The following is a 24,744-nucleotide window of genomic DNA, read 5'->3' as shown; positions in this document are numbered from 1 at the left end:
GGGCCCTTGTACCCACATGGAAGACCTGGATGGAGTTCCAGGCTCCTGGCCCAGCCCTGGCCCAGCTATTGTGGCCATTTGGGGAGTGAACCATCAGACGGAAGATTCTTTCTTTCCCTGTGTGTGTGTGTGTGTGTGTCCCTCTCGTTATCACTCTGCCTTTCAAATAAATAAAATAAATCTTAAAAAATAAAACAGCAACAATCATATATCATCTATTCCATATTTAAATTTTCTTAATTATCCCAATGTATTTTATTGCCCCCCAAATCTCGGTTCAACCCTCATGCTTTATATGCTACATTTGATTCTTAGGCCTCTATAGTCTTATCTTTACAGAGAATTATTCTTCTACCTTTTTTCTTTTTGAATGGCATTTACTTTGCAAGGGGTCCCGGTGCATTGTTTTATAGAATGTCCAGAATTCTGTATTTGTCTAATGGTTCTTTTCTGTGTTTAACTTATTCTGGAAGTTTGAATAGATTCATGTTAGATGCTTTTGACAAAAATATTTTATGGACAAATTTGTGCTATTTTAAGTTTTTTACAAAGATCATATACTATTTGTGTTTAAGAAAGATGTTTGAATTCATATTGCATAATACATCATTGAAATATGGTGAGAAAAGCAGAAAAAAGCATGAGTTTTGCCAGCAGGTCTAAATGACAGGTCTGTACTCACTGGCAGCATTACCAAATTAATTAACCCGGTAGACTTCTCCACAAAAGATCAGAGAAGGCAGAGTCAGCTGTGAGAACGTCTGTGAAATGTGTGTGCATGTCCCTTGGCTCCATGCCCTAGTGTTTTTTGAAAGGGAAACTCTCCTACTGCCCCTCATCCTTGCAGTCCCCCCACCTCCACTTCTGAGTTAAATGTCAACTGTTATGGTGTCCAGTGTCCTCATCCAAGAAGTTTGAAAAGTCTACCTTGAAGGGTGGTTGTGAATTGAAGATTAGTCATAAGATGCATAGAGTACAAAGATCAGAGTCTGGGGTGTGCATTGTGATGTAGTGGGTTAAAACATGACTTGCCGTGCCCACATCCCATATCAGAATGCTAGTTCAAATCCAAACCACTCCACTTTTGATCCAGATTCCTGTTAAAGCATTCCTGGGAGGCAGCAGAAGATGGCTCCGTCAAGTGCTTAGGCCACTCTCACCTATGTGGGAGACCCACATGGAGGTCTGGGCTCCTGGCTTCTACCTGGTCCATTTCCAGAGTGACTCAGCAGATGGAAGATCTCTCTGTGTGTCTAACTCTGTCTCTGTCACTCTGTCTTCCAAGTAGATGAAAAGAAATAAAAAAGAACAGTCTTCCTCTTATTATATGCTCAACACATCATAACTGTTATTCTTGTTACAAGGTTATTTGTAAAAAGAAAAAGAAAAATCTTGAAAAAGGACAGGGAAGTGGTATTGTTTAGAAGAGAGGAATAGGCCAGCGCCGCGGCTCACTAGGCTAATCCTCCGCCTTGCAGCGCCGGCACTCCGGGTTCTAGTCCCGGTCGGGGCGCCAGATTCTGTCCTGGTTGCCCCTCTTCCAGGCCAGCTCTCTGCTGTGGCCAGGGAGTGCAGTGGAGGATGGCCCTAGTGCTTGGGCCCTGCACCCCATGGGAGACCAGGATGGCTCCTGCCATCGGATCAGCGCGGTGCGCCAGCCATGGCAGCCATTGGAGGGTGAACCAATGGCAAAGGAAGGCCTTTCTCTCTGTCTCTCTCTCTCACTGTCCACTCTGCCTGTCAAAAAAAAAAAAAAAAAAAAAAAAAAAAAAAAAAAAGAAGACAGGAATATTCATTTTCTAGTTGGTTACTTCAGAAGCCTTCCAAGTGTGTTTGTGCTTATGCTGTGACCTCAATAAGTGTTCAGCTGGGACAGTATGATGACACAATAATCATTACCATTTATGCAGCCCTGTGCAGTTTACAAAGCACATCCACAATTCATTATCATGTTTGATATGCACCCTTTTTCACAGAGATCAGATATGCCTAATACTTAGCCCAAGGACACAGAATAATCAGAATAAACTCACTTTGCTGAATATGTGCAGTTTGGAACAGACACCAAGCGTTTCCTTTCTAATTCCCGACCAATGGAACTCATCCCTTCTGCTCTCCAGAAGGCCTGGGGAAAGCCCTGGGAGTCCATTTCAGACTTGGAGCTCCCATCTGTCATGTCTGATCTGCTTTGGGTGATTTCCTGTCCTGTCGTGTGCTGTAAATCAGCCAAAAAGCTTTAGTTATTTCTTCATCCTTGCTCTAACAGAAGTACTGGATAATAAGCCTAATTAATACCATCACATGCATATTAAAAATGCATTTGAACCTCTTATTTGGAATAATTTTTTGCTCAAATTATTTAGTGTTGGATAAATGAAAGACTCACCCCAAGAATGGCCCTTGTATTTTGAGGAGTTAGAATTGATATTTCTCAAACCTGACCTTGATATTTTTTTCCTAGACATGTGTAGCCCTTTAAAAAAATTTAATTTACAAACAAAAATTGTAAATAATTTTGGTTATGTTTCTATATACAAAGACATATTGTTCAAATCAGAGTAATCATGTCTATGTCAAACATTTATTGTTATTGTTAAATCCTTTGCTGTAGGATTTTTTGAAATATACAGTACACTATCATTATCTATAGCCACCCTGTTGTCCAGCAGAATGCCAGAACTTATTTCTCCTACAAGTCAGCACGAGTTGATCAGCCTTCGCCCCCCACTTCCTCGCTACTCGCTCAGAGCCCTTGAAATCCTATACCCACTGTTTATTATAAAGTATACCTTTATTCTGTGGTGGGTTTTTATTGGTAGGATTTCTGGTAGTGAGCAGGGACACCAGGACACTGAGTTTTAGGGATTTGCAGGGTGGGAGTACCACCTACAAGCAACATCAGATCTTATTTGAGGATATTTTTTATTTTTTTTAAGATTTATTTATTTATTTGGAAGTCAGAGTTACACAGAGAGAGAAAGAGGCACACAGAGAGAGGTCTTCGATCCACTGATTCACTCCCCAATTGGCCACAACGGCCAGAGCTACACAGATCCGAAGCCAGGAGCCCTGAGCTTCCTCTGGGTCTCCCACGTGGGTGCAGAGGCCCAAGGACCTGGGCCATCTTCCACTGCTTTCCCAGGCCATAGCAGAGAGCTGGATCAGAAGTAGAGCAGCTGGGACTTGAACCGGCACCCATATGGGATGCCAGCACTGCAGGTGGCAGCTTTACTGGCTGTGCTACAGTGCCGGCCCTGATATCTTTGATCATCTTCCTGGAGTTCTTGTCCACATCTCTCTGGTATAGACCACCAGGGTTTTGGAGATGCATTGACAGATCATGTACATCTGGGCCCTGAAGCCAGCCCCTTCACAGGGACAGAGATGTCCGTGCTAGCAAACTGCTCCCTGCCCAGAAGTAGTATAGGCTCCAGAAGTTGGCATTGCAGCTGTACAATGCACTCATCTTCAAGGGCTGTTCACTTGCCCATATAAGGTCATTACTGGATTTGTGGGTTGCCACAGCTGTGGCCATCTGTGTGGGTCTGAAGACCTACAGAAACCACAGGGGCTGTGAAGACTGTGGCTGCCAGCTGAGACATGAGCCCTGTACCAAAACTGGAAACGGTTATAGCTCCTTTTTGCATAAGAAAAGTATTACAGTTTCATATAAAAACTCTTTTCAGTTTAATAAACTGATAATGTTGTTTAAAACATATTAGAGGGGGCAGGCGCTGTGGCATAGTGGGTAAAGCCACCGCCTGTGGTGCCAACATCCCTCATGGGTGCCAGTTTGAGACCCAGCTGCTCTACTTCCAGTCCAGCTCTCTGCTATGGCCTGGGAAGGCAGTAGAAGATGGCCCAAGTCCTTGGACCCCTGCATCCACGTGGGAGACCTGGAAGAAGCTCCTGGCTCCTGGCTTCAGATCAGAACAGCTCCAGTCATTGTAGCCATCTGGGGAGTGAACCAGTGGATGGAAGACCTCTCTCTCTCTCTCTCTCTCTCTCTCTCTCTCTCTCCACTTGGAGAGTGGACCAGTAGATGGAAGAGTGTGTGTGTGTGTGTGTTCTTCCTGTCTATCTCTCTGCTATTTTAAATAAATAAATAAATAAACCTAAGATAAAACCAAATTTTAAAAGCATATTAGAAGGGATGCCTTATTCCTTATCATTCCATTCTAGGTATTTTCTGATTTCTTTTATGATTTATTTCTTGTACCACATGATACTTGGAAATGTATTGCTTAATTTCCAAGTATTTGAATGAGTTTTCTAATGACCTTTTTACTAATCACCATCATTTGTACATAGTTTGAGAGTCTTCCAAGTTTTCAAGTGTTGAAATTCAATTTAATTTAATTGAGATATTAAGAGAGTAGAAACTTAATTCAATGTCAATGTGTAGAAGTGGTGGGGTCTTTGGGAAGTGTTGGGGATTAGATAAGAGTGGACCCTGCAATTGAATCCTGGTGATGTTTAAAACAGAAGAAGGGGACAGTGTTGTGGCACCACAGGTTCAACCTCTGCCTTCAGTACCAGCATCCCATATGGATGCCGGTTCAATTCTCAGCTGCTCCACTTCTGATCCAACTCCCTGCTGATGTGCTTGGGAAAGCAGCAGAAGGTGGCCCAAGTCCTTGGGCCCAGGCAGCCACATGAAAGGCATGGAAGAAGCTCCTGGCTTTGGCCGGGCCCACCCCTGGCCATTGTGGCCATTTGGGAACTTAACCAATGGATGAAAGATCTATGTTTCTGTCTCTCCCTCTCTCCCTCGGTAACTCTGCCTTTCAAAGAAATAAAAAATAAATCTTAAAAAAAAAGCAGAGGGACACACACATGCACACACTCCCTGTCTCTTGCTTGTGATGCTCTGTGCACCTTGGGGCTCTGTTATTGTGAAAGCCATTCCCAGATGTGGCCCATAGACCCTGCACCTCCAGAACCATGAACCAAAATAAGCTTCTTTCCTTTTCTTTTCTTTTCTTTTTTTTTTTTTTTTTTTGACAGGCAGAGTGGACAGTGAGAGAGAGACAGAGAGAAAGGTCTTCCTTTGCCGTTGGTTCACCCTCCAATGGCTGCCGCGGCCGGCGCACCGCGCTGATCCGATGGCAGGAGCCAGGAGCCAGGTGCTTTTCCTGGTCTCCCATGGGGTGCAGGGCCCAAGCACCTGGGCCATCCTCCACTGCACTCCCTGGCCACAGCAGAGGGCTGGCCTGGAAGAGGGGCAACCGGGACAGAATCCGGCGCCCCGACCGGGACTAGAACCCGGTGTGCCGGCGCCGCTAGGCGGAGGATTAGCCTAGTGAGCCACGGCGCCGGCCTTCTTTCCTTTTCAAAATAACTTGCCCGAGGTATTCCATTATAGTATCAAGAACCAGACTAATTCAGTTAATGGTATCTCTATTTCTATTATTAGTGAAGGTTTAGCATAATTCTGCAATGTCCAGGAAAGATTCTGTGTGGTTTCAGTCACTCTAAAGAAGCTGAGACTTGCTTTATTGTCCAGTGTATGTCCATTTTGTCAGTGCTCCAAGTGTGTTTAAAAAGGAAAAGTTTTGAGGTTGACACTGTGGCACAGTGGGTTGAGCCACCATCCACAGCACCAGTATCATATATAGGTTCAAGTCCAGCTGCTCCACTTCTGATCCAGCTCCCTGTTAATGCACCTGAGAAAGCAGAAGAAGATGGCCCAAATACTTGGGCTCCAGCACTCATATGGGAGACCTGGAGAAAGCTCCTGGCTTCAGTCTGGCCCAGCCCTGGTTGTTGTAGCCATTTGCAGAGTGAATCAACTGATGGAAGATCTCTCTGTCTCTCTCTCTCTACCTCTCCCTGTATCTCTGTGACTCTGCCCTTCAAATAATGTATAAATAAATAATTTTTTTTTTTTAGAAAAAAGGAAAGGAAAAGTTTTCTGTAGGTGTTAGTGGGCATGTTGCTTTTATCAGTAGTGCCAAGTTTGTGAATCCTGTTCAGCTCTTCTGTACTTTTATTGATTTGTTTACTTTTTGATTGTTTTGAGTATTTGCTTATTCTGTCGCCTACTGAACAGTTTATTGAAATCTATCATTAAAAATATGACTTCATTACATTATTCAGTTTCTGCTATATATACTTTGAGGCTAGGTTATTAGATTTAATATAAATGTCAAATCTTTATATAGTCTAACATGTGTAACCTTTTCCTCAAAATGAAGTGTTCCTGTTTTCCTCTAGCAGAGATTTATGCCTTAAACCCGATTTGATAATATAGATATACTATTCTTTCTTTTTAAAAAGACATTTATTTATTTAAAGGGCAGAGATGGGGTTGTGGGTAGGAGGAGACAGGGAGAGCTCTTCCAACTGATGGTTTCACTCCCCAAATGGCTGCAACAGCCAGGGTTTGGCCAGGCCAAAGCCAGGAGCCAGGAATTCCGTCCAGGTATCCCATCTGATTGTCAGAGCCCAAGTACTTGGTCCATCTTGCACTGCCCTGCCAGGTGCATCAACAGGGATCTGGGTCTGAAACAGAGCAGCCAGGACTGGACCTGGTACTCCAATATGAGAAGAGTGTCACGAGTCAGCTTAACCTGCTGTGCCGTAACATCAGCCCCACCATTCTTTCTTCTGGTTAAAATCTGCATCCCTTCTTCCATCATTTCCTCTTTCCATCTGTTTACTTTCAGTCATTTTGAATATTTTATTTGTGTCTCCTTTATATTCCCTGTATTTCCTTCACATTTATTTTTTGCTGACTTTAAGAAATTATAGATATTGTACCTGTTCAAATTAATACTTTGGCATTCTTCTCTAAAAATAATCTCCTACTACCATGTAATATGTACTCAGTTAAACCCATTTGTCCATAATACTTTTAGAATTATGTGTGTCATTATTTTTTTAAAGCTTTTATTTAATTAGTACACTTTTCATAGGTACAACTTTAGGAATACAGTGGTTCTTTCCCCCATACCTACCCTCCTACCCCCACTCCCATCCCACCTCCTACTTCCTCTCCGATTCCATTATGGTTCATTATGGTTCATTTTTAGTTTATATACAGAGGACCAACTCTATGCTAAGTCAAAAGATTTCAACAGTTTTCACCCCCCCCACACACACAACATATAAATTACAGTTTGAGAACAAGTTTTGCAGTTAATTCTAATAGTACAGTAAACTTATTAATGACAGAGGTCCTACATGGGGAGTAAGTACACAGTGACTTCTGTTGTTCATTTAACAATTAACACTCTTATTTATGACATCAGTGATTACCATGTTATTATATTTTAACTGTTTGTCCCTTAGTCATTTTAAAATCTAGACAAAGCTAACTTGTACACTGTTGTATTAGGAGTGACTGTAAGAAATGAAACATCTTTTTTTTTTAACTTTTATTTAATGAATATAAATTTCCAAAGTACAGCTTATGGATTACAATGGCTTCCCCCCCATAACGTCCCTCCCACCCGCAACCCTCACCTTTCCCACTCCCTCTCCTCTTCCATTCACATCAAGATTCATTTTCGATTCTCTTTATATACAGAAGATCAGTTTAGCATACATTAAGTAAAGATTTCAACAGTTTGCTCCCACACAGAAACATAAAGTGAAAAATACTGTTTGAGTACTAGTTATAGCATTAAATCTCAATGTACAGCACACTAAGGACAAAGATCCTACATGAGGAGTAAGTACACAGTGACTCCTGTTGTTGACTTAACAAATTGACACTCTTGTTTATGGCATCAGTAATCACCCTAGGCTCTTGTCAAGAGCTGCCAAGGCTATGGAAGCCCCCTGAGTTCACCAACTCTGATCATATTTAGACAAGGCCATGGTCATAGTGGAAGTTCTCTCCTCCCTTCAGAGAAAGGTACCTCCTTCTTTGATGACCCGTTCTTTTTTTTTTTTTTTTTTTTTTTTTTTTTACTTTGGAAATTTATATTTATTAAATAAAAGTTTAAAAAAGATGCTCTGAAGTATTAACATTTGGAAATGCATTATGTCTTCATACAGTTGCAGTTGGGTGTAGAGGAGGTCTTTGCCATCGTTCTGAAATTTGAGAAGATCTCTTACAGACCACAACTAGATTGACAAAATATTCTAAAAGATTAAATTTAAATAACAATAGAAAACTCTTTAAAACAAGTGAAATACTTTTCTCTCAAACAACAGTGCAAATAAATTGATATTCATGTTAATGTCCCTTGTTTCATTGTAGCTTTCATAATTATATTTTCTGACCCATCATATTCTAATGGAGTATTATTTGCTTTTGTTCTTCAAATTTGCAAGATAAACCCATAGTTTAAATGATTCTATTTCTTCAGGTTAGCCAAATAATAGTAAAAATTTTCACTAAGTGTGTAATATTTCACTGTCTTTTCATTTGGAGACACCTTCTCCCCCAACTTCTTTCTTTTTTTTTTTTTTTTTCTCATTACTTTTATTTTTATTTTTTTTTTAATCTTTTATTTAATGAATATAAATTTCCAAAGTACGACTCATGTGTTACAATGGCTTCCCCCCCATACCGTCCCTCCCACCCACAACCCTCCCCTTTCCCACTCCCTCTCCCCTTCCATTCACATCAAGATTCATTTTCGATTATCTCAATATACAGAAGATCAGCCTAGTATACCTTAAGTAAGTATTTCAACAGTTTGCTCCCACACAGAAACACAAAGTGAAAAATAATAGATGATTTTTTTTAAATGCTGATGAAATCAGATCAGACCTATTGTCATGTTTAATCCCAGTGAGAGTCAAGTTGGGAATTGATAATTTCTTTCTTTTTTTTTTTTTTTTTTTTTTTTTTTACAGAAGATCAGTTTAGTGTACATTAAGTAAAGATTTCAGTCGTTTGCACCCCCATAGAAACACAAAGTGAAATATACTGTTTGAGTACTTGTTATAGCATCAAGCCTCAGTGTACAGCACGTTAAGGACAGAGATCCTACATGAGGAGTAAGTGCACAGTGACTCCTGTTGTTGACTTTACCAATTGACACTCCTGTCTATGGCATCAGCAATCTCCCTATGCACCAGTTATGAGTTTCCAAGGCTATGGAAGCCCCTTGAGTTCTCCGACTCTTATCTTGTTTAGACACGGTCATAGTCAAAGTGGAGGTTCTCTCCTCCCTTCAGAGAAAGGCACCTCCCTCTTTGAAGACCTGTTCTTTCCACTGGGATCTCACTCACAGAGATCTTTTTGCCAGAGTGTCTTGGCTTTCCATGCCCGAAACACCCTCATGGGCTTTTCAGCCAGACCCGAGTGCCTTTAGGGCTGATTCTGAGGCCAGAGTGCTATTTAGGACATCCGCCATTCTATGAGTCTGCTGAGTATCTCACTTCCCATGTTGGATCACTCTCCCCTTTATTTATTCTATCGGTTGGTGTTAGCAGATACTAGACTTGTTTATGTGCTCCCTTTGACTCTTAGTCCTTTCATTATGATCAATTGTGAACTGAAATTGATCACTTGCAGTAGTGAGATGGCATTGGCACATGCCACCTTGATGGGATTGAATTGGAATCCCCTGGTATGTTTCCAACTCTACCAATTGGGGCAAGTCAGCCCGAGCATGCCCCAAATTATACATCTCTTCCCTCTCTTATTCCCACTCTTATGTTTAACAGGGATCACATTTCAGTTAATTTTCAACACTTAAGAATAACTGTGTGATAATTACAGAATTAAACCAGTCATATTAAGTAGAACAGACAAAAAAAAAATACTATGAGGGATAATGTATTAAGTTGTCCATTAGCAGTCAGGGCTATGCTGATCAAGTCACCATTTCTCATAGTGTCCATTTCACTTCAGGAGGTTTCCTCTTTGGTGTTCAGTCAGTTGTCACCGATCAGGGAGAACATATGGTATTTGTCCCTTTGGGACTGGCTTACTTCACTCAGCATGATGTGTTCCAGATTCCTCCATTTTGTTGCAAATGACTGGATTTCGTTGTTTCTTACTGCGGTATAGTACTCTAAAGAATACATATCCCATAATTTCTTTATCCAGTCTACCGTTGATGGGCATTTAGGTTGGTTCCAGGTCTTGGCTATTGTGAATTGTGCTGCAATAAACATTAGGGTGCAGACCGCTTTTTTGTTTATCAATTTAAACTCCTTTGGGTAAATTCCAAGGAGTGGGATGGCTGGGTCGAACGGTAGGGTTATATTCAGGTTTCTGAGGAATCTCCAGACTGATTTCCATAGTGGCTTGACCAGTTTGCATTCCCACCAACAGTGGGTTAGTGTCCCTTTTTCCCCACATCCTCGCCAGCATCTGTTGTTGGTAGATTTCTGTATGTGAGCCATTCTAACCGGGGTGAGGTGAAACCTCATTGTGGTTTTGATTTGCATTTCCCTGATTGCTAGTGACCTTGAACATTTTTTCATGTGCCTGTTGGCCATTTGGATTTCCTCTTTTGAAAAATGTCTATTGAAGTCCTTGGCCCATCTCTTAAGTGGGTTGTTGGTTTTGTTTTTGTGGAGTTTCTTGATCTCTTTGTAGATTCTGGTTATTAACCCTTTATCTGTTGCATAGTTTGCAAATATGTTTTCCCATTCTGTCGGTTGTCTCTTCACTCTCCTGACTGTTTCTTTTGCAGTACAGAAACTTCTCAATTTGATGCAATCCCAATAGTTGATTTTGGCTTTGACTGTCTGTGCCTCCCGGGTCTTTTCCAGAAATTCTTTGCCTGTGCCAATATCTTGAAGGGTTTCTCCAATGTTCTCTAATAACTTAATGGTGTCAGGACGTAGATTTAGGTCTTTAATCCACGTTGAGTGGATTTTTGTGTAAGGTGTAAGGTAGGGGTCTTGCTTCATGCTTCTGCACGTGGAAATCCAGTTTTCCCAGCACCATTTATTGAATAGACTGTCCTTGCTCCAGGAATTAGTTTTAGATCCTTGATCAAATATAAGTTGGCTGTAGATGTTTGGGTTGATTTCTGGTGTTTCAATTCTGTTCCATTGGTGATGACCCGTTCTTTCCACTGGGATCTCACTCATGGAGATCTTTCATTTAGGTGTTTTTTTTTTTTTTTTTTTTTTTTTTTTCCCAGAGTGTCTTGGCTTTCCATGCCTGAAATACTCTCATGGGCTTTTCAGCCGGATCCGCATGCCTTAAGGGCTGATTCTGAGGCCAGAGTGCTGTTTAGGACATCTGCCATTCTATGGGTCTGCTGTGTATCTCACTTCCCATGTTGGATCGTTCTCTCCCTTTTTGATTCTATCAGCTAGTATTTGCAGACACTAGTCTTGTTTATGTGATCCCTTTGGTTCTTAGTCCTATCATTATGATCAATTGTGAACAGAAATTGATCACTGGGACTAGTGAGATGGCATTGGTACATGCCACCTTGATAGGATTGAATTGGAATCCCCTGGTATGTTTCTAACTCTACCGTTTGAGGTAAGTCAGCTTGAGCATGTCCCGAATTGCACATCTATTCCCTCTCTCATTCCCACTCTTATATTTAACAGTGATCACTTTTCAGTTAAGTTTCAGCACTTAAGAATAATTGTGTATTGATTACAGTATTCTCTTAAAAATACATAAAAAATAGTCAGTCAATATCTTTAATAAAAATCAGGAAAATGCAAAATAGAAATAACAAAATAGCAACTAGTTTCCATCTATTGTAAACATAGCTACCTTCTGATATATTTATCTGCTTCTGTTTGTCTACCAGTCCGTGAGTGTTTTCACATGGTGGAGATCACTCTGTATATAATTCTACTTTTATTATAGGTGATTTTATATTTTGTTTCTAAAATTATGCAATTTTTAAAATATTTATTTGAAAAAGAGATTTGCAGAGAGAGAGGGAGAGATAGAGAAAGGGATCTTCCATCCTCTGGTTCACTCCCCAAAAGACCACAACAGGTGGGGCTGGGCCAGGCCTAAGCCAGAAGCCTGGAATTCTATCTGGTCTCCCATGTAGGTGGCAGGGACCCTTGTACTTGGGCCATCAGCTGCTTTCCCAGGCACATTAGCAGGAAGCTGAATTGGAAGTGGGGGAGCCAGGACCTGAAGCAGTGCCAATATAGAATGCCATCATTGCAGATGGTAGCTTAACCCACTATAGCACAATGCCAGCCCCATAATTGTTATTTTTAGTGGCTGAATAATATGCTCTTAAATGAATATATTATAATTTTGCATTCATTTTTGTTGAACATTAAGTTTTTTTTTTTTTATAAATCAACCAGTTTATTATTTTGCAGTAGATGTAGGACTTTTACCATGCAGACTGAAATACCCATGTCAGGATGAACAGTGCATTTTCTTATGAGAGGCGGCTACATAGAAAACCAGGTTGTTACCAGGTTATTTATTGAACGTGGAATCCAAACATGAAAGGCTAGTCTTAAGACCTGCACCTCTTGCACAAAAGCTTGTCCCACCACAGGGACAGTTCAGCCTCCAGGAAGCTCCCAGACTTTACCCTCCTCTTCTTGCTTTGACTGAACACTGTCAATGGCTACCTCCTACAGCCTTACCATCAGCCAGCATGGCCTAGCACTTTCTGTTCACTGGGTTTTTTTAACCAGGGTCTTAGGGGGCAAAACAATTGTTCCCATGAACCCACTGGGGTCATCCTGTTAGGATGCTCTCCCCAAGCACAGTCCCTAAGTTTCAACAGGCTTTGTAAAGGTTCCTTCCACCTCCGTTAGCACATACACAGGTTACCTATAAGGTTACCTATAAATTCACCTAAAGTAACCTACTTCCTACAGTGGATTGGGGTTTTTGCTTATAGTTCTTTTTTTCATTTACTTGATTAGTGATTTCCAGTCATGTAGGAATTAATGAAACCAATATTGTGTGTCACATAGCTACCCAACAGAAATATCAATATCAATAAATGATATGTACATTTAAGATTATTTTGTTCTCAATAATGTAAAAAAGAAAAAATGGCAGTTCTCAACTTTGTTCTCAGAACTGGTAGGGGTCAAGTTACCAAAAATTCAAAGTAGAAAGATTTGCTTTCAAATTTAAAACCAAAACATGCACTGTGTTGCCAACATTATATAATATTTTTAATGGCTGAATAATATGCCATTAAATGAATTACTGTACTTTTACATTCATTTTCTGTTGAACATTTAGGTTTTTTCCACTTGTTTGCAATACAGTCACGTACACAGTCAACAACGGAGTTCACATACCACTGTGGTGTCATAAAGTTATAATATAGCTTAGGTATGTAGTAGACTGTACTATCTGGGTTAACCTAACTGCACTCTATTGTGTTTGCACAGTGATAAAATTGCATAACAATGCATTTCTCAAAGCATGTCAATAAGTGACGCATGACTGTAGGTAATAATGCAATAACTGCTTTATTTTATTTTTTATTTGTTTATTTTTACTTTGTTAGAAAGGCAGAAAGACAATGAGAGAGACATAGGGACAGACAGAAATCTTTCACCTACTTGTTCACTCCTCAAATGTCCAAAACAGGAAGAGCTGGGCCAGAGAGAAGCCAGGAACCCAGAATTCTACCTGAGTATCCCACTTGGGTGGCAGGGGTCCAAGTATTTGGGCCTGCTGCCTCCCGGGGTACCTATCAGCAGGAACCTGGATCAAAGGCAGCACCAGAACTCAAACCAAGCACCTTTATATGAAATGGGGGTGTCTCTGTTGCAACTTAACCAATGCACTGAACACCTGCCCCAATAACAATACTTTTGAAAAAACAATCTAAGTCTGTTTCGTATTATATCCGAATTACAGACTCTAAGAAGTGAAATTGCTGAGACTAAAGGTTTAACCTCTATGAACATTTTTTGGTAAGTCTTCCAAAATGTAAAAATTCCAGTTTAAACTTAACTATATTGAAATGGATGTCCTCTTCAGAATGGATGCATCTTTTAAGGCATTGTGGACAATTGGTCACATACTTGATTATTTTTTTTTTATTTTTATTTTTATTTTTTTTTTTTAGTATCTGCTGTAGAAGCTGCAAAAGTCAGAAACTCTCTTAGGCTTTCTGGCAGTTAGAACACTGGCTTGTGGCTGGGAATGAGACAGTCAAACTGGCCCCTTTTAGAATTTGGTGCAGAAGCTGTTTGTGTAAAGAAGCACACACAATAGAGAATCCACATGGGGATGCCTGTAATGGTAGCAGCAGAGAGGGGCTGCACCTGATGAACAGTGCTGAGATAGTAATTCCAACCGTGAGGCCTAGTATTCAACAGTGGCAATACAGTGTCTGTACCAAAAAGGCTGGGCATGGCTTGGCTTTGGCCCTAGCCAATGTCTCTTTTTTTTATTCTTGCCCATTTACTGAGCCTGGTTTTCCAGCTTTTCCTTTTCTTCCATCAAGTTCCACTATCCTTTATAAATTACTTTTCTGTGGGAATCAGTCAGAATTTGAATCTATTGCCTGCAAAAACAGAACTTGATTAAATTTCCATGCAGGGATTCTTCCCATGTGTATCAGGGCCTATGTCAGAAAGCAGAATTGGCATAGTGAGAGACAACTGGGGAAGTAGCAGACTCAGTGAGGTAACTTGTTTGGATGTGGGGGAGTTGGCAAGAGTCCAGTTAACTGAACAGGGATAGTATTGGAAAATTAAGGTCAGAGCAGCTTTTTTTTTTTTAAAGGATTTATTTAACTTATTTGAAAGGCAGAGTTACAGAGACAGAGAGGGAGAGGTTTTCCATCTACTGGTTCACTCCCAAAATGCTGCAAAGGCCAGGTGTGAGACCAGGCTGAAGCCAGGAGTTTGTTCCAGGTCTCCCACCTCTGTGCAAGTGCCCAGGCACTTTGTGGGTACTCTGCTGCTTTCCCAGATGCATTAGCAGGGAGCTGGATTGGAAGTGGAGCAGCCAGGATTTGAACCAGCGCCCCTATGGGATGCCAGCTTTGCAGGCATTAGTATTACCCACAATGCCACAATGCAGCCCCCAGCGCAACTTCTTAAGAAAGTAGCAACCTTAGGGATGCGTGTTGTGGTGCAACGGATTATTTGTGACACTGGCTTCCCATATTTGAGCACCTATTCAAGTCTCAGCTGCTCCTCTTATAATCCTGCTTCCTACTATTGTGCAGGCAAAAGCAGATGAAGATGGTTCAAACACTTGGGCCCCTGTCACCCATGTAGGTGACCCAGATGGAGCTCTTGGCTTCAGCCAGGCTGAGACCTGGCTGTTGTAGCCATCTGAGAAATGAACCAGATAATGGAAGCTGTCTTCCCCTACCTAACCCCTCCCTGTCTCAACTGTCTCTCTGATGTTCTGCCTTTCAAAAAAATAAATCTTCTTTTAAAATAGGTGGCATAATTTGGGGTTACCTGATCGGGTTGTCCACAGAGTCATTCAGAAATCCAGTCCTTTAATATTTGTCACCGTAAACCAGGTCTGAGATGGTATCTCAATGGTAAGCCTTAAAATGAATGGTGAGCCAAGCAGTCTTGGCTGAGGTTGACACTGGATCTGAGGCCATATGTAGGACAGTCCATATCTACAGTAGTAGATAAGCCATGTAGACTTGAAGTAGAAACTACCAAACATCATGAAAGACCAGGGCATTCACTTTAGGAAATTCTCTTGGGCAATTTCTTCAGAACCAATTTATTAATAATATGACAGGAGTAGGGCCGGCGCCGTGGCTCAATAGGCTAATCCTCCGCCTAGCGGCGCCGGCACACCGGGTTCTAGTCCCGGTCGGGGCGCCGGATTCTGTCCCGGTTGCCCCTCTTCCAGGCCAGCTCTCTGCTGTGGCCAGGGAGTGCAGTGGAGGATGGCCCAGGTGCTTGGGCCCTGCACCCCATGGGAGACCAGGAAAAGCACCTGGCTCCTGGCTCCTGCCATCGGATCAGCGCGGTGCGCCGGCCGCAGCGCGCTGGCCAAGGCGGCCATTGGAGGGTGAACCAACGGCAAAGGAAGACCTTTCTCTCTGTCTCTCTCTCTCACTGTCCACTCTGCCTGTCAAAAATTAAAAAAAAAAATAATATGACAGGAGTAGCTTCATTATGTAAAAGGTGGACTCTGTTTTTGATGAAACACAGCATTACCCAGTTTGATCATCTTTCCCATAGGATTTTGAACACACTTGAGCTATTCCAGCAATCCAGAAAGCCAAGATGAAACTTTGGGAAATATTTAAGAAATATTGAGACTGGTACTGCAGCATGGTGGGTAAAGCCACCACCTGCAGTGCTGGCATCCCATATGGGTGCCAGTTCATATCCTGGCTGCTCCACTTCTGATCCAGCTCTCTGTTATGGCCTGGGAAAGCAGTAGAAGATGGCCCAAGTGCTTGGGCCCCTGCACCTGAATGGGAGACCCAGAAGAAGCTCCTGGCTTTGGATCAGCTCAGCTCCAGCTGTTGTGGCCAAGTGGGGAATGAACCAGCAGATGGAAGACCTGTCTCTTTGCCTCTCCTTCTCTGTGTAACTCTGACTTTCAAATAAATAAATAAATAAATCTTAAAAAAAAAAATTGCCAGCTCTGATGGCAGTCTTTAGAATAACTATTTAGCCTCCCTGTGCTTCTATAGTTATATCAGTGCTTCTCATTAACCATCTTCTATAAGTCTCTCAACAACTCTGAAAGGTAAGTATTAGTAACCCCATTTTATGGATGAAAGAACAGGCTGAGAAGTTAATGATCAGATTAGGTAGCAAATGAATGATAAAGCAAGAATTCAAATCCAGTTTGCTCTAAAATCCAGTTTGCTCTGGTTTGCTCTAAAGCACACACGGTTTCTGTAGGCAGTGCTTATGATGGACCCAGAAATACTCTACCCGGAAATACTACCTCAGCATCGTGTTGCCTCCTCAGGAGACTGCCCTCCAGGAAACACTGCTTATCTGGCTCTGTAAATTCTGGGTGGTAAACATGTGATGACTCTCTTCACCAAGCTTGCCTCTTCTCAACCAGGCTTTGACCTTGGGCTTCAGTGTCTATCTTTGTCAGGCCTACATCTCCCAGTTTTAGTAATAACTCTGCTTAGTCGGCTTAGAGAGAATCCTGTATCTACAATATTGGATCTGCCTAGATTCCTGATAAAATTCTTCATCCCTCATTCTTCACATCTGACCCCCTGGTCTGCCATCAGCAAGAACTCCCCCTAAGCCCTGATGTCTCCTCCTAGTAATTCTCCATCTACCCATCTCCCTTTGCCCCTCTGCTCTTCTTCATTGTGAGTTCCCACTTTTTCTTGCTATATTTGGAGCCTGGTTCTATACTGAGGTCTCTTTTTCTCTATTACAAAATTTCCTGAATAAAATATGTTCCCCCCTCCTTACTCTGCAGCTCTTTCTGTGACAGAAGGTACCATGAACATACATGAAAGCCCATTTGCAAAACAGATCCACAGATTCTGCCCAAGTGTTGTAAAATCCTTAAAAACAACTGAAAGCAATAAGCAATAGATCTGGATATAATTGAGGTAATAAAATACTTGCACTGGTTTTCATGCTCAGCAAAAGTATTCTTAATGATTAAAAAATTAATAATCCCCTAGACTAACTCAATGACCCATTGCAAAATTAGCGTAACTTGTGTAGCCTTAAATGAAGGTGCTTTGTGAGGGCATGGTCCTTTCTGCCAGGTTAAGAGGAGCAAACCTACTCGAAAAGGGGTTCATTGGTGGTATTTCTGGGATGCCTAGTGTGCATTGACTGCAGCCCATACATTCACAACAGCTAAAATCCACCCCTGCAGATTGCATTTGGCTAACATCAGGCCAGTTCTCAGACTAAAGCCAATGCCGCTTGAAAGGAGGAAGAGGGAAGGATTGCTTGATTACAGTGCTTTTACACTTCTTCCATGATGAAACAGTGAAGAGGGGTCTACTATGGGAGACTGTGTGTTTAACACTCATGTCTCAGCATGATGGCGGGGGTGGTCGTGAAGAATTCAGATTTTCTTTTTGGAAATAACAGTTTGTTCCACCAGCACAGCAGATGGTACTAGTCCTGTTCAGGGCTAGCTGCTCCCACACATAGACCTGACCCATTCATTCCTAGTGGTAATACCTCTGTGTTGTTAAGAGGCCTGGCCAAGTTGGGTGGCACAGGCAGGGTTTGTGCAGATCATCAAGTCTTAATTTGTCTTCTCCATCCTGGGTGGTGCTGTGTGTCCCCTTCATCCCCTGTCCTCTACTTTGATGGGAGATGTCAGTGGCAGTGCCAGGTCATCTTAAGGTTGCTTTCAAGAAAGCAAAACCAAACAAATAAGCAAGACGTTTTTCCCACCACCAGCCTCCTGGGGGGAATTCCAAGGCTGCTCTGCACCAGACTGCTGATGTCTCCGCTGCCGTTTGGATGTGGGCTTGGCGGCGGGTGGCAGGAGGGGAGGAAAGCAGGGGGAGAGAGAAGCAGAGGGATCTTGGATCTCTGCGCCTTCCTGCTGCAGTTGTTTTAGACGTCCCAGCTTCCCGCCAGACAGTCCCCTAATGTCCCTGCACAGCAGGCAAAAAAACCCTCTTTTGTAAAAATAACTCCTTTGATTTCTCCAGCCTTGGACCCTGTTTAGTTAGGGCCACTGACCAGGAGGCAAGTCATTTCAGTGGAGTGAGAAGGAGACCACCCATGGCTTCCCCAGCTGCACTGCCTATGGAGCAGCGGGTTCAGAAAGCAAAGGATTTTTAAAAATATAACAATAAAAAAATGAAAGAAGGCCTCTTTGAAAATGCATACTGCTTCCCACTACCTCCTGCAGTCATTGTCCTTTCATTAATGTGGAAATCCAACAATGTGGAAATTGATATTCTTTTTTAATTCCTCTTTGATACCACCCTAAGCCTGGAGGTTAAACTTGTAGAAAGCCACCTCTTAAGGTTCGCTAAAATGAAGTTGTAACAGGGAATCACCACCTAGCCCTTTAGCAGTTGTACATTTCCATGTTCATCCTTGAGTGAGACGATAACCATGTGTGGTTTTATTGTTCAGGATACTGTGGGTGGCTGGCCACTGAAACCCAAATTGAAGCTGTTTACAGATAAGGAAAGAATTTATTGGGAAGATATTGCGATATTTTAAGTAACTGAAGGAAGAAGGGTTAAAAGTCAGTCTATGGGAAAGACAAGGAAACAGATTTAATAACAAATCAAAGTACAACTGGAACCAGAAGCCCAAGCGTTACCAGGATTCCCTCTCATTGTGTTTGCATCTCTGCTTGTCAGGTGGTCCAAGTCGTTCTCTCCCATTGTGGATCTTGAGTTTCACATATTGTGAGTTAAAATACCCGAGGGACTGACTTTATTTCTTACTTCTAGGTATAAAAATTGGGGGGAAGGCTGTGATTGTGTTGGCTGTAGGCAAGGACCCCTAACTCTTGCCAAATTAACTCTATGGTCCGTGGGATAGGGACACATAAGAAGATGGCAACCCTCCCACTTTGAACCACACATTTGTAGAATGGAAAGGAGCAGTTATAAGAGGGTGCCTTTCATAGAAGGAAGGCTGGGGACTAGTCAAAAGGAAGAGGAGCTATCCACGATACATGTATAATAGATTAACTTGCACATAAACCAGAGAAGTGTTTCTTATCTAGTGTTGACCATTTTGGTAACCAAAGTCTTGATAGAAGCCAGAGACCAAAACTCAATGTAATCACTCCTCCAGCCACCCAAGATGCTGAAAGGAAAGAAGGCCAAGGGGAAGAAGGTGGCCCCGGCCCTGGCTGTTGTGAAGAAGCGGGAGGCCAAACAGGTGATAAATCCTGTTTGAGAAAAGGCCTGAGAACTTTGGCACTGGACAGGACCTCAGCGCAAGAGGGACCTCACTCGATTTGTCAGATGGCCCCACTACGTCTGGCTGCAGCAGCAGAGGCCGTCTTATATAAGCGGCTGAAAGTGCCTCTCATCATTAACCAGTTCATCCAGGCCCTGGACCGCAAGACAGCTACTCAACTGCTGAAGCTGGCCCACAGTTGCAGACCAGAGACAAGCAAGAGAAGAAGAAGAGGCTATTGGCCTAAGCCAAGAAGAAAGCTGCTGGCAAAGGGGACGTTCCCATTAAAAGACCACCTGTCCTCCAGGAAGGTGTCAACATTGTCACTACCTTGGTGGAGAATTGGAAGGCTCAGCTGGTGGTGACTGCACATGATGTGGATCCATCAAGTTGGTTGTCTTCTTGCCTGCCTTGTGTTGTAAGATGAGGGTTCCTTCCTGCATCATCAAGGGATGATGGGGCTGGCTGGGGCCCCTGGTCCACAGGAAGACTTGTACCACTGTCACCTTCATGCTGGTGAACTTGGAAGACAAAGGGACTCTGGCTAAGATGGTAGAAGCAATCAGGACCAACTACAATGACAGATATGATGAGATCCGCTGCCGCTGGGGAAGCAACCTCCTGGGCCCCAAATCTATGACTCCCATTTCCAAGCTGGGAAAGGTCAAGGCTAAAGGACTTGCCACGAAGCTGGGATAAATGTGCACTTAGGAGTTCCTTGTACATAATAATAAAGATTCTCCTCAAAAAAAAAAAAAAAAAAAAAACAACCCAATGTAGATATGTCTCTATGGCAAGAACTGTAAGATTCTTTATTTTTAGCTTGGACTCCAAAGAGGATGAAATCTATTGAGAATGACTGGACCTGCTCTCTAAAGTAAACCAAATACAGAGTAATGTATGCTTATATTTATACAGATGCCACAGTGGAAGAGACTGTGGTGAGTTACTGTATTCACCCCTAATTTCTCCATACCCCCTCACCCCAAAGAAGCAGTGACCCCAGCACAAAGATGTAACCAACAGGATGTCCCACGCTTGTTTGCACAGTCTCCATTGACTTCCTCTTACTTGTGTGGGTCTGAGCTGCGAGGTCCGCTTTTTACCCTAGGGCTCTAATTTCTCAGTCTTGGCCACTGTTAATTCACTGGAGCAGCTGTGTTCCCTGCGGCCTCATGACCTGAGTTCTGTGTGGGAACTCTCCAGGGGGTCTTTTGCCATTCTGCTCAGGTCGCTGCCCCTCCCAGCACTATGAGGTGGGTGGAATGTCCCGAGGCCCCTTGGCAGGATGAGCTTTCTTGTGGTTGGTGTCTGAAAAAACTGTCCATTTACTCAACACGATAGTGTTATCTTACATAAGATCACACTGTAGTCCTCTCCACCACCTGCCTCGCCTGACCGCACCTGTCAGCAGTATGTTGCCAGCAACCTGGATATTACTGTTCATTAATTCCTGCCTAACATGCAGTGGCTGATATTTGGTGTTATTGAATGTCTAAGAATAGGCACTGAGCCTGGAAGTGAGAAGTGAAAACTGCATAATGACTGGGTGGAAAAAAAATGACTGGACGTGGAACAGACCTTTGGTGGTTTTCCTTCCATAGTAATCCACAGGTAAAATGAGATGGACAGTGACAGCGAGCCAAGATCACTTAGCTGCTTCACACACTTTACTTCTTCTTAGCTCATTCCAGAGTCTGTTTTACTGACTTATATATTTTAATTGGACTTTGTCTTGCTTAGGGCCATCCATACAAGATGCTGTCCTTTACATATTCACGATCATGTGTGCGTGTTTGCATTTCTTAAGTTTTGCATCCCAAATCAGGAACAAGTTTCAGCAAATGTGTTTTTCATGTACACATGACCTTCATCAGGTCACAAGACTATACTGAAACAAGCCCCCCAGCCGGTCTTTCAGAATGAAAACTTTTATGTGTTCTGTTTATACGAAGCATGGTGAAGCAGGGCAGGGGTTGGCTTTATTTTAAAAATGGAATAATGCAGCAAGTATGTAATTTAAAGTCAAAATTTTAGGCTAGTATTTCTCTAATTGTATTCAAAGCCTGAATACCCTGGCACAGGTCAAAGAAGATTGGGATATTCTGAGCCATGATTACTGCACACCACCACCCCTGGCCCATTTGTTGGCTTCTCTGGAACAGTGTCCCTGTGAAGAAGTGTTGCATCACTTCCTCCCATGCTTGGTCTTCCAGGATACTTGGCTGAGACATCACCTAACATGCTGTAAGGATGACTTCACAGGTAACTTTATCACTATGATTTTATTTAATCTTCCTAACCAATTAATGAGGCAAACATCCTAGGCCCACTCACTGTAAATGTCAGAGCTGGAATTTTTATCCAGATTTTCTGACTTTGAGTCCAGAGCCTATTCCGCCTCATTTATCTTTTTTTTTTTTTTTTTCAAAAGTAGGTTTGAGGATCCTTGGGAGTGCGCAGTCATATTCTCAAGAGACCTTCAGTTTGCTGCAAGAATTTAATTTTTGGTTTTCATTTTAATGATAGTAACTAATGAATATTGACATATTTGGGGTTGTTTGGATGATCTGCTAACAGAGTGTTGCCACATACTTTCAGGGCCTTTTTGTGTTTAAGATTTTTGTTGGTGCCAGGGAGTACCACTTTCCTTGTCATAGCTAAATTATTTTTTAAAAAGAGAACACACAGGCAGTCAACATGTGACTGTTGTGTTCTCACCACATGAAGGCCGAGTGACTTCATCACAGGGTAGACAAAGGAAGATCCTGGGTAATTTGAATAGAGGCAGGCGGTGGAGGCATTGAGTCATTGCAAAGCATGTGGTCAGCAAACAGCTCAGCAGAACCTGCGCCTGGGCAGGAAGCTCCACGTTCACACTGGGATGGCTTGGCCTTCGATGTTTGTCCCATTAAATGAAGATTGTTAAGTTGACTTTTATGGGTTTCCTACCTGTGTTGATCTGCAACTTTGTTTTAGTTTTATTGTTGCATGCTCTCTCTATATAAACATGTATCTGGGGGCCGGCGCTGTGGCGCAGCGGGTTAATGCCCTGGCCTGAAGCGCTGGAATCCCATATCAGTGCTGGTTCTAGTCCTGGCTGCTCCTCTTCTGATCCAGCTCACTGCTGTGGCCTGGGAATGCAGTAGAAGATGGCCCAAGTCCTTGGGTTCCTGCACCCACATGGGAGACCTGGAAGAAGCTCCTGGCTCCTGATTTCGGATTGGTGCAGCTCTGGCCGTTGGGGCCAATTGGGGAGTGAACCATCGGATGGAAGGCCTCTCTGTGCTTCTCCTCTCTCTGTGTAACTCTGAATTTCAAATAAATAAAAATAAATATAAAAAAACCCGTATATATCTGCTTTCAAATTTATGCAGATAAAAATAACATAAATTATAACAAAGATCATTTGGGATGACACTAAAGTCCATGAGAACATCTTTCCTTTAAAGAAGTCACTACATTATTCAAGTTTGAAAAATAGCATTACCCTATATACTGTTTCCAAAGAAGTTTAGAAGTTTTGGGAAAGAGGAAAATAAGTTTGAGTTTTTATGAAGTTGTTTTTTGTTCCTTTGCTCATTCTGTGCTGTGTGTGTATGTGTATGTAACCATATACTCCTTCATGCCTGTGAGTGAGTGAGTGACACAGTAATGATCATTACTGAAACTCATAAAATTAGGTCTAGGAAGGAATGGAAAAGACATATGAGTGATATGAGCCTTCTCTGCATGAGAGAAACAATTGGATTTCTTTGTCAGGGCTGATAGATAAGAAATTAAGAAGGAATAGCATAGGAGAATATGCCCTCATTAAGACATTTGTGGTATATTACAAGGTAGGCTGGTTTTAGGAACTTTTATTTATTTATTTAATTTTAAAGGCAAAAGAGACAGAATATCTCTCTGATGATTCACTCCACAGATAATCTGCAAATAGTTGGGGCTGGGCCTCTGTGTTGGTCTCTGTCTCTCTGCCTTTGAAATAAATAAATTTATTTATTTTAAAAATAACAACAAAAAGCCTTCTTGATTTATGGGTGATGAGTAGCTATTATCTGGTGAAGTCATAAGGTGGGAGGTAGGGAGGATGGTAGGAGAGGTCAAAGGGAGTGAACAGCGTGATAAGGTCCAGATCTGCTCTGGACTAGACACAAATGGCTATGGAGTCCTTAAATGGTGCTAGTCTGGACTGAGATGATCCGTAGGCATAAATCAATATACAGGTACACACAGACACAGGATTTCAAAGATTTAGCATGAAAAAATGTGAATTATCAAATAATGTTCATGTTGATTATATGTCAAAATGGTAATATTTTGTATATATTGGGCTAAATGAAATATATTATTAAAATTAGTTTCACCTGTCTCTTTCTACTGGCTTAATGTTACTTCTAGGAAGTTTACAAATATGTTGTAGCTCACAATGAATTTCTCTTAGACAGCATTGGTCTAGAATTTACCGTGAGCCTAGTGTGTACCAGGACCTGAAGTGACTACAGCATGATGGGCAGGTGGATGACAAGATTATAGAGAGGAGTGTCAAGGCATGGACCTGGGCACAAACAGTGACCTCCCCAAGCATGACTGGCCCTTGGAGGTCCTTTCAAAGGTTCTGACCTTCCTTCCTACTAGTGCTAGGAAACCACTGAAGAGATTTAAGCAGGCTGTGATGAGAAGAGATCATTTTTAAGAGCACTAGGCTTTTGTAGGGTCTTCTTTGGAAGATGAGTTCAAGGCTGTTGCAATCATCCATAGCTAATTTTTGCACTTGGAGTAAAACCCAAATTTCTTATCTGGCCCTCCAAGCCCCTTTGCATCTGACCCTATCCTTCTGTTCCCATTTCATCTCGTCTCATCCTGTGAACCTTCTGCTATGTCTCTGACACAGAACAGAATCTTTTCCATCTTAGTGCCTGCTCACTTGTTAATTCCCCTCGGCCGGAATGCTTTTCCTTACCTCTTCTTCTGAGAACTCCCTGAATGTTTTTAAGATTTGTTTTTTCCCTGCGCAGGTTTCACCTCCTCAGGGGAGGCCTCAGGGAAGTG

General features: G+C 42.2%; 1 protein-coding gene and 1 pseudogene across 5 annotated transcripts in view; both read left to right on the top strand.

Moving 5' to 3' along the window:
• LOC100355171 (uncharacterized) overlaps positions 1-24,744 on the top strand; it is a 191,559-nt gene that overhangs the window by 67,423 nt on the left and 99,392 nt on the right. For 3 of the 5 annotated variants that reach the window (XR_011379419.1, XM_070050415.1, XM_070050420.1), the window contains one exon: positions 21,777-21,957. Coding sequence is in view for 3 of the 5 variants with exons in the window: in XM_070050415.1 (XP_069906516.1) it covers positions 21,777-21,957 (181 nt within the window). In the remaining 2 variants the exon portion in view is untranslated. Of the gene's footprint in view, positions 1-16,050; positions 16,454-21,776; positions 22,152-24,744 lie in introns of those variants that run through there. The other 2 variants (XR_011379418.1, XM_070050413.1) reach the window with 2 other exon arrangements.
• LOC138844045 (large ribosomal subunit protein eL8 pseudogene) lies at positions 19,474-20,478 on the top strand (annotated as a pseudogene).

The sequence above is a fragment of the Oryctolagus cuniculus genome, chromosome 1 (genome assembly GCF_964237555.1).
Source record: "Oryctolagus cuniculus chromosome 1, mOryCun1.1, whole genome shotgun sequence".
NCBI lineage: Eukaryota > Metazoa > Chordata > Mammalia > Lagomorpha > Leporidae > Oryctolagus > Oryctolagus cuniculus.
Note: the sequence above shows the minus strand (reverse complement) of the source record. Positions and strands in the feature narration are given on the sequence as shown.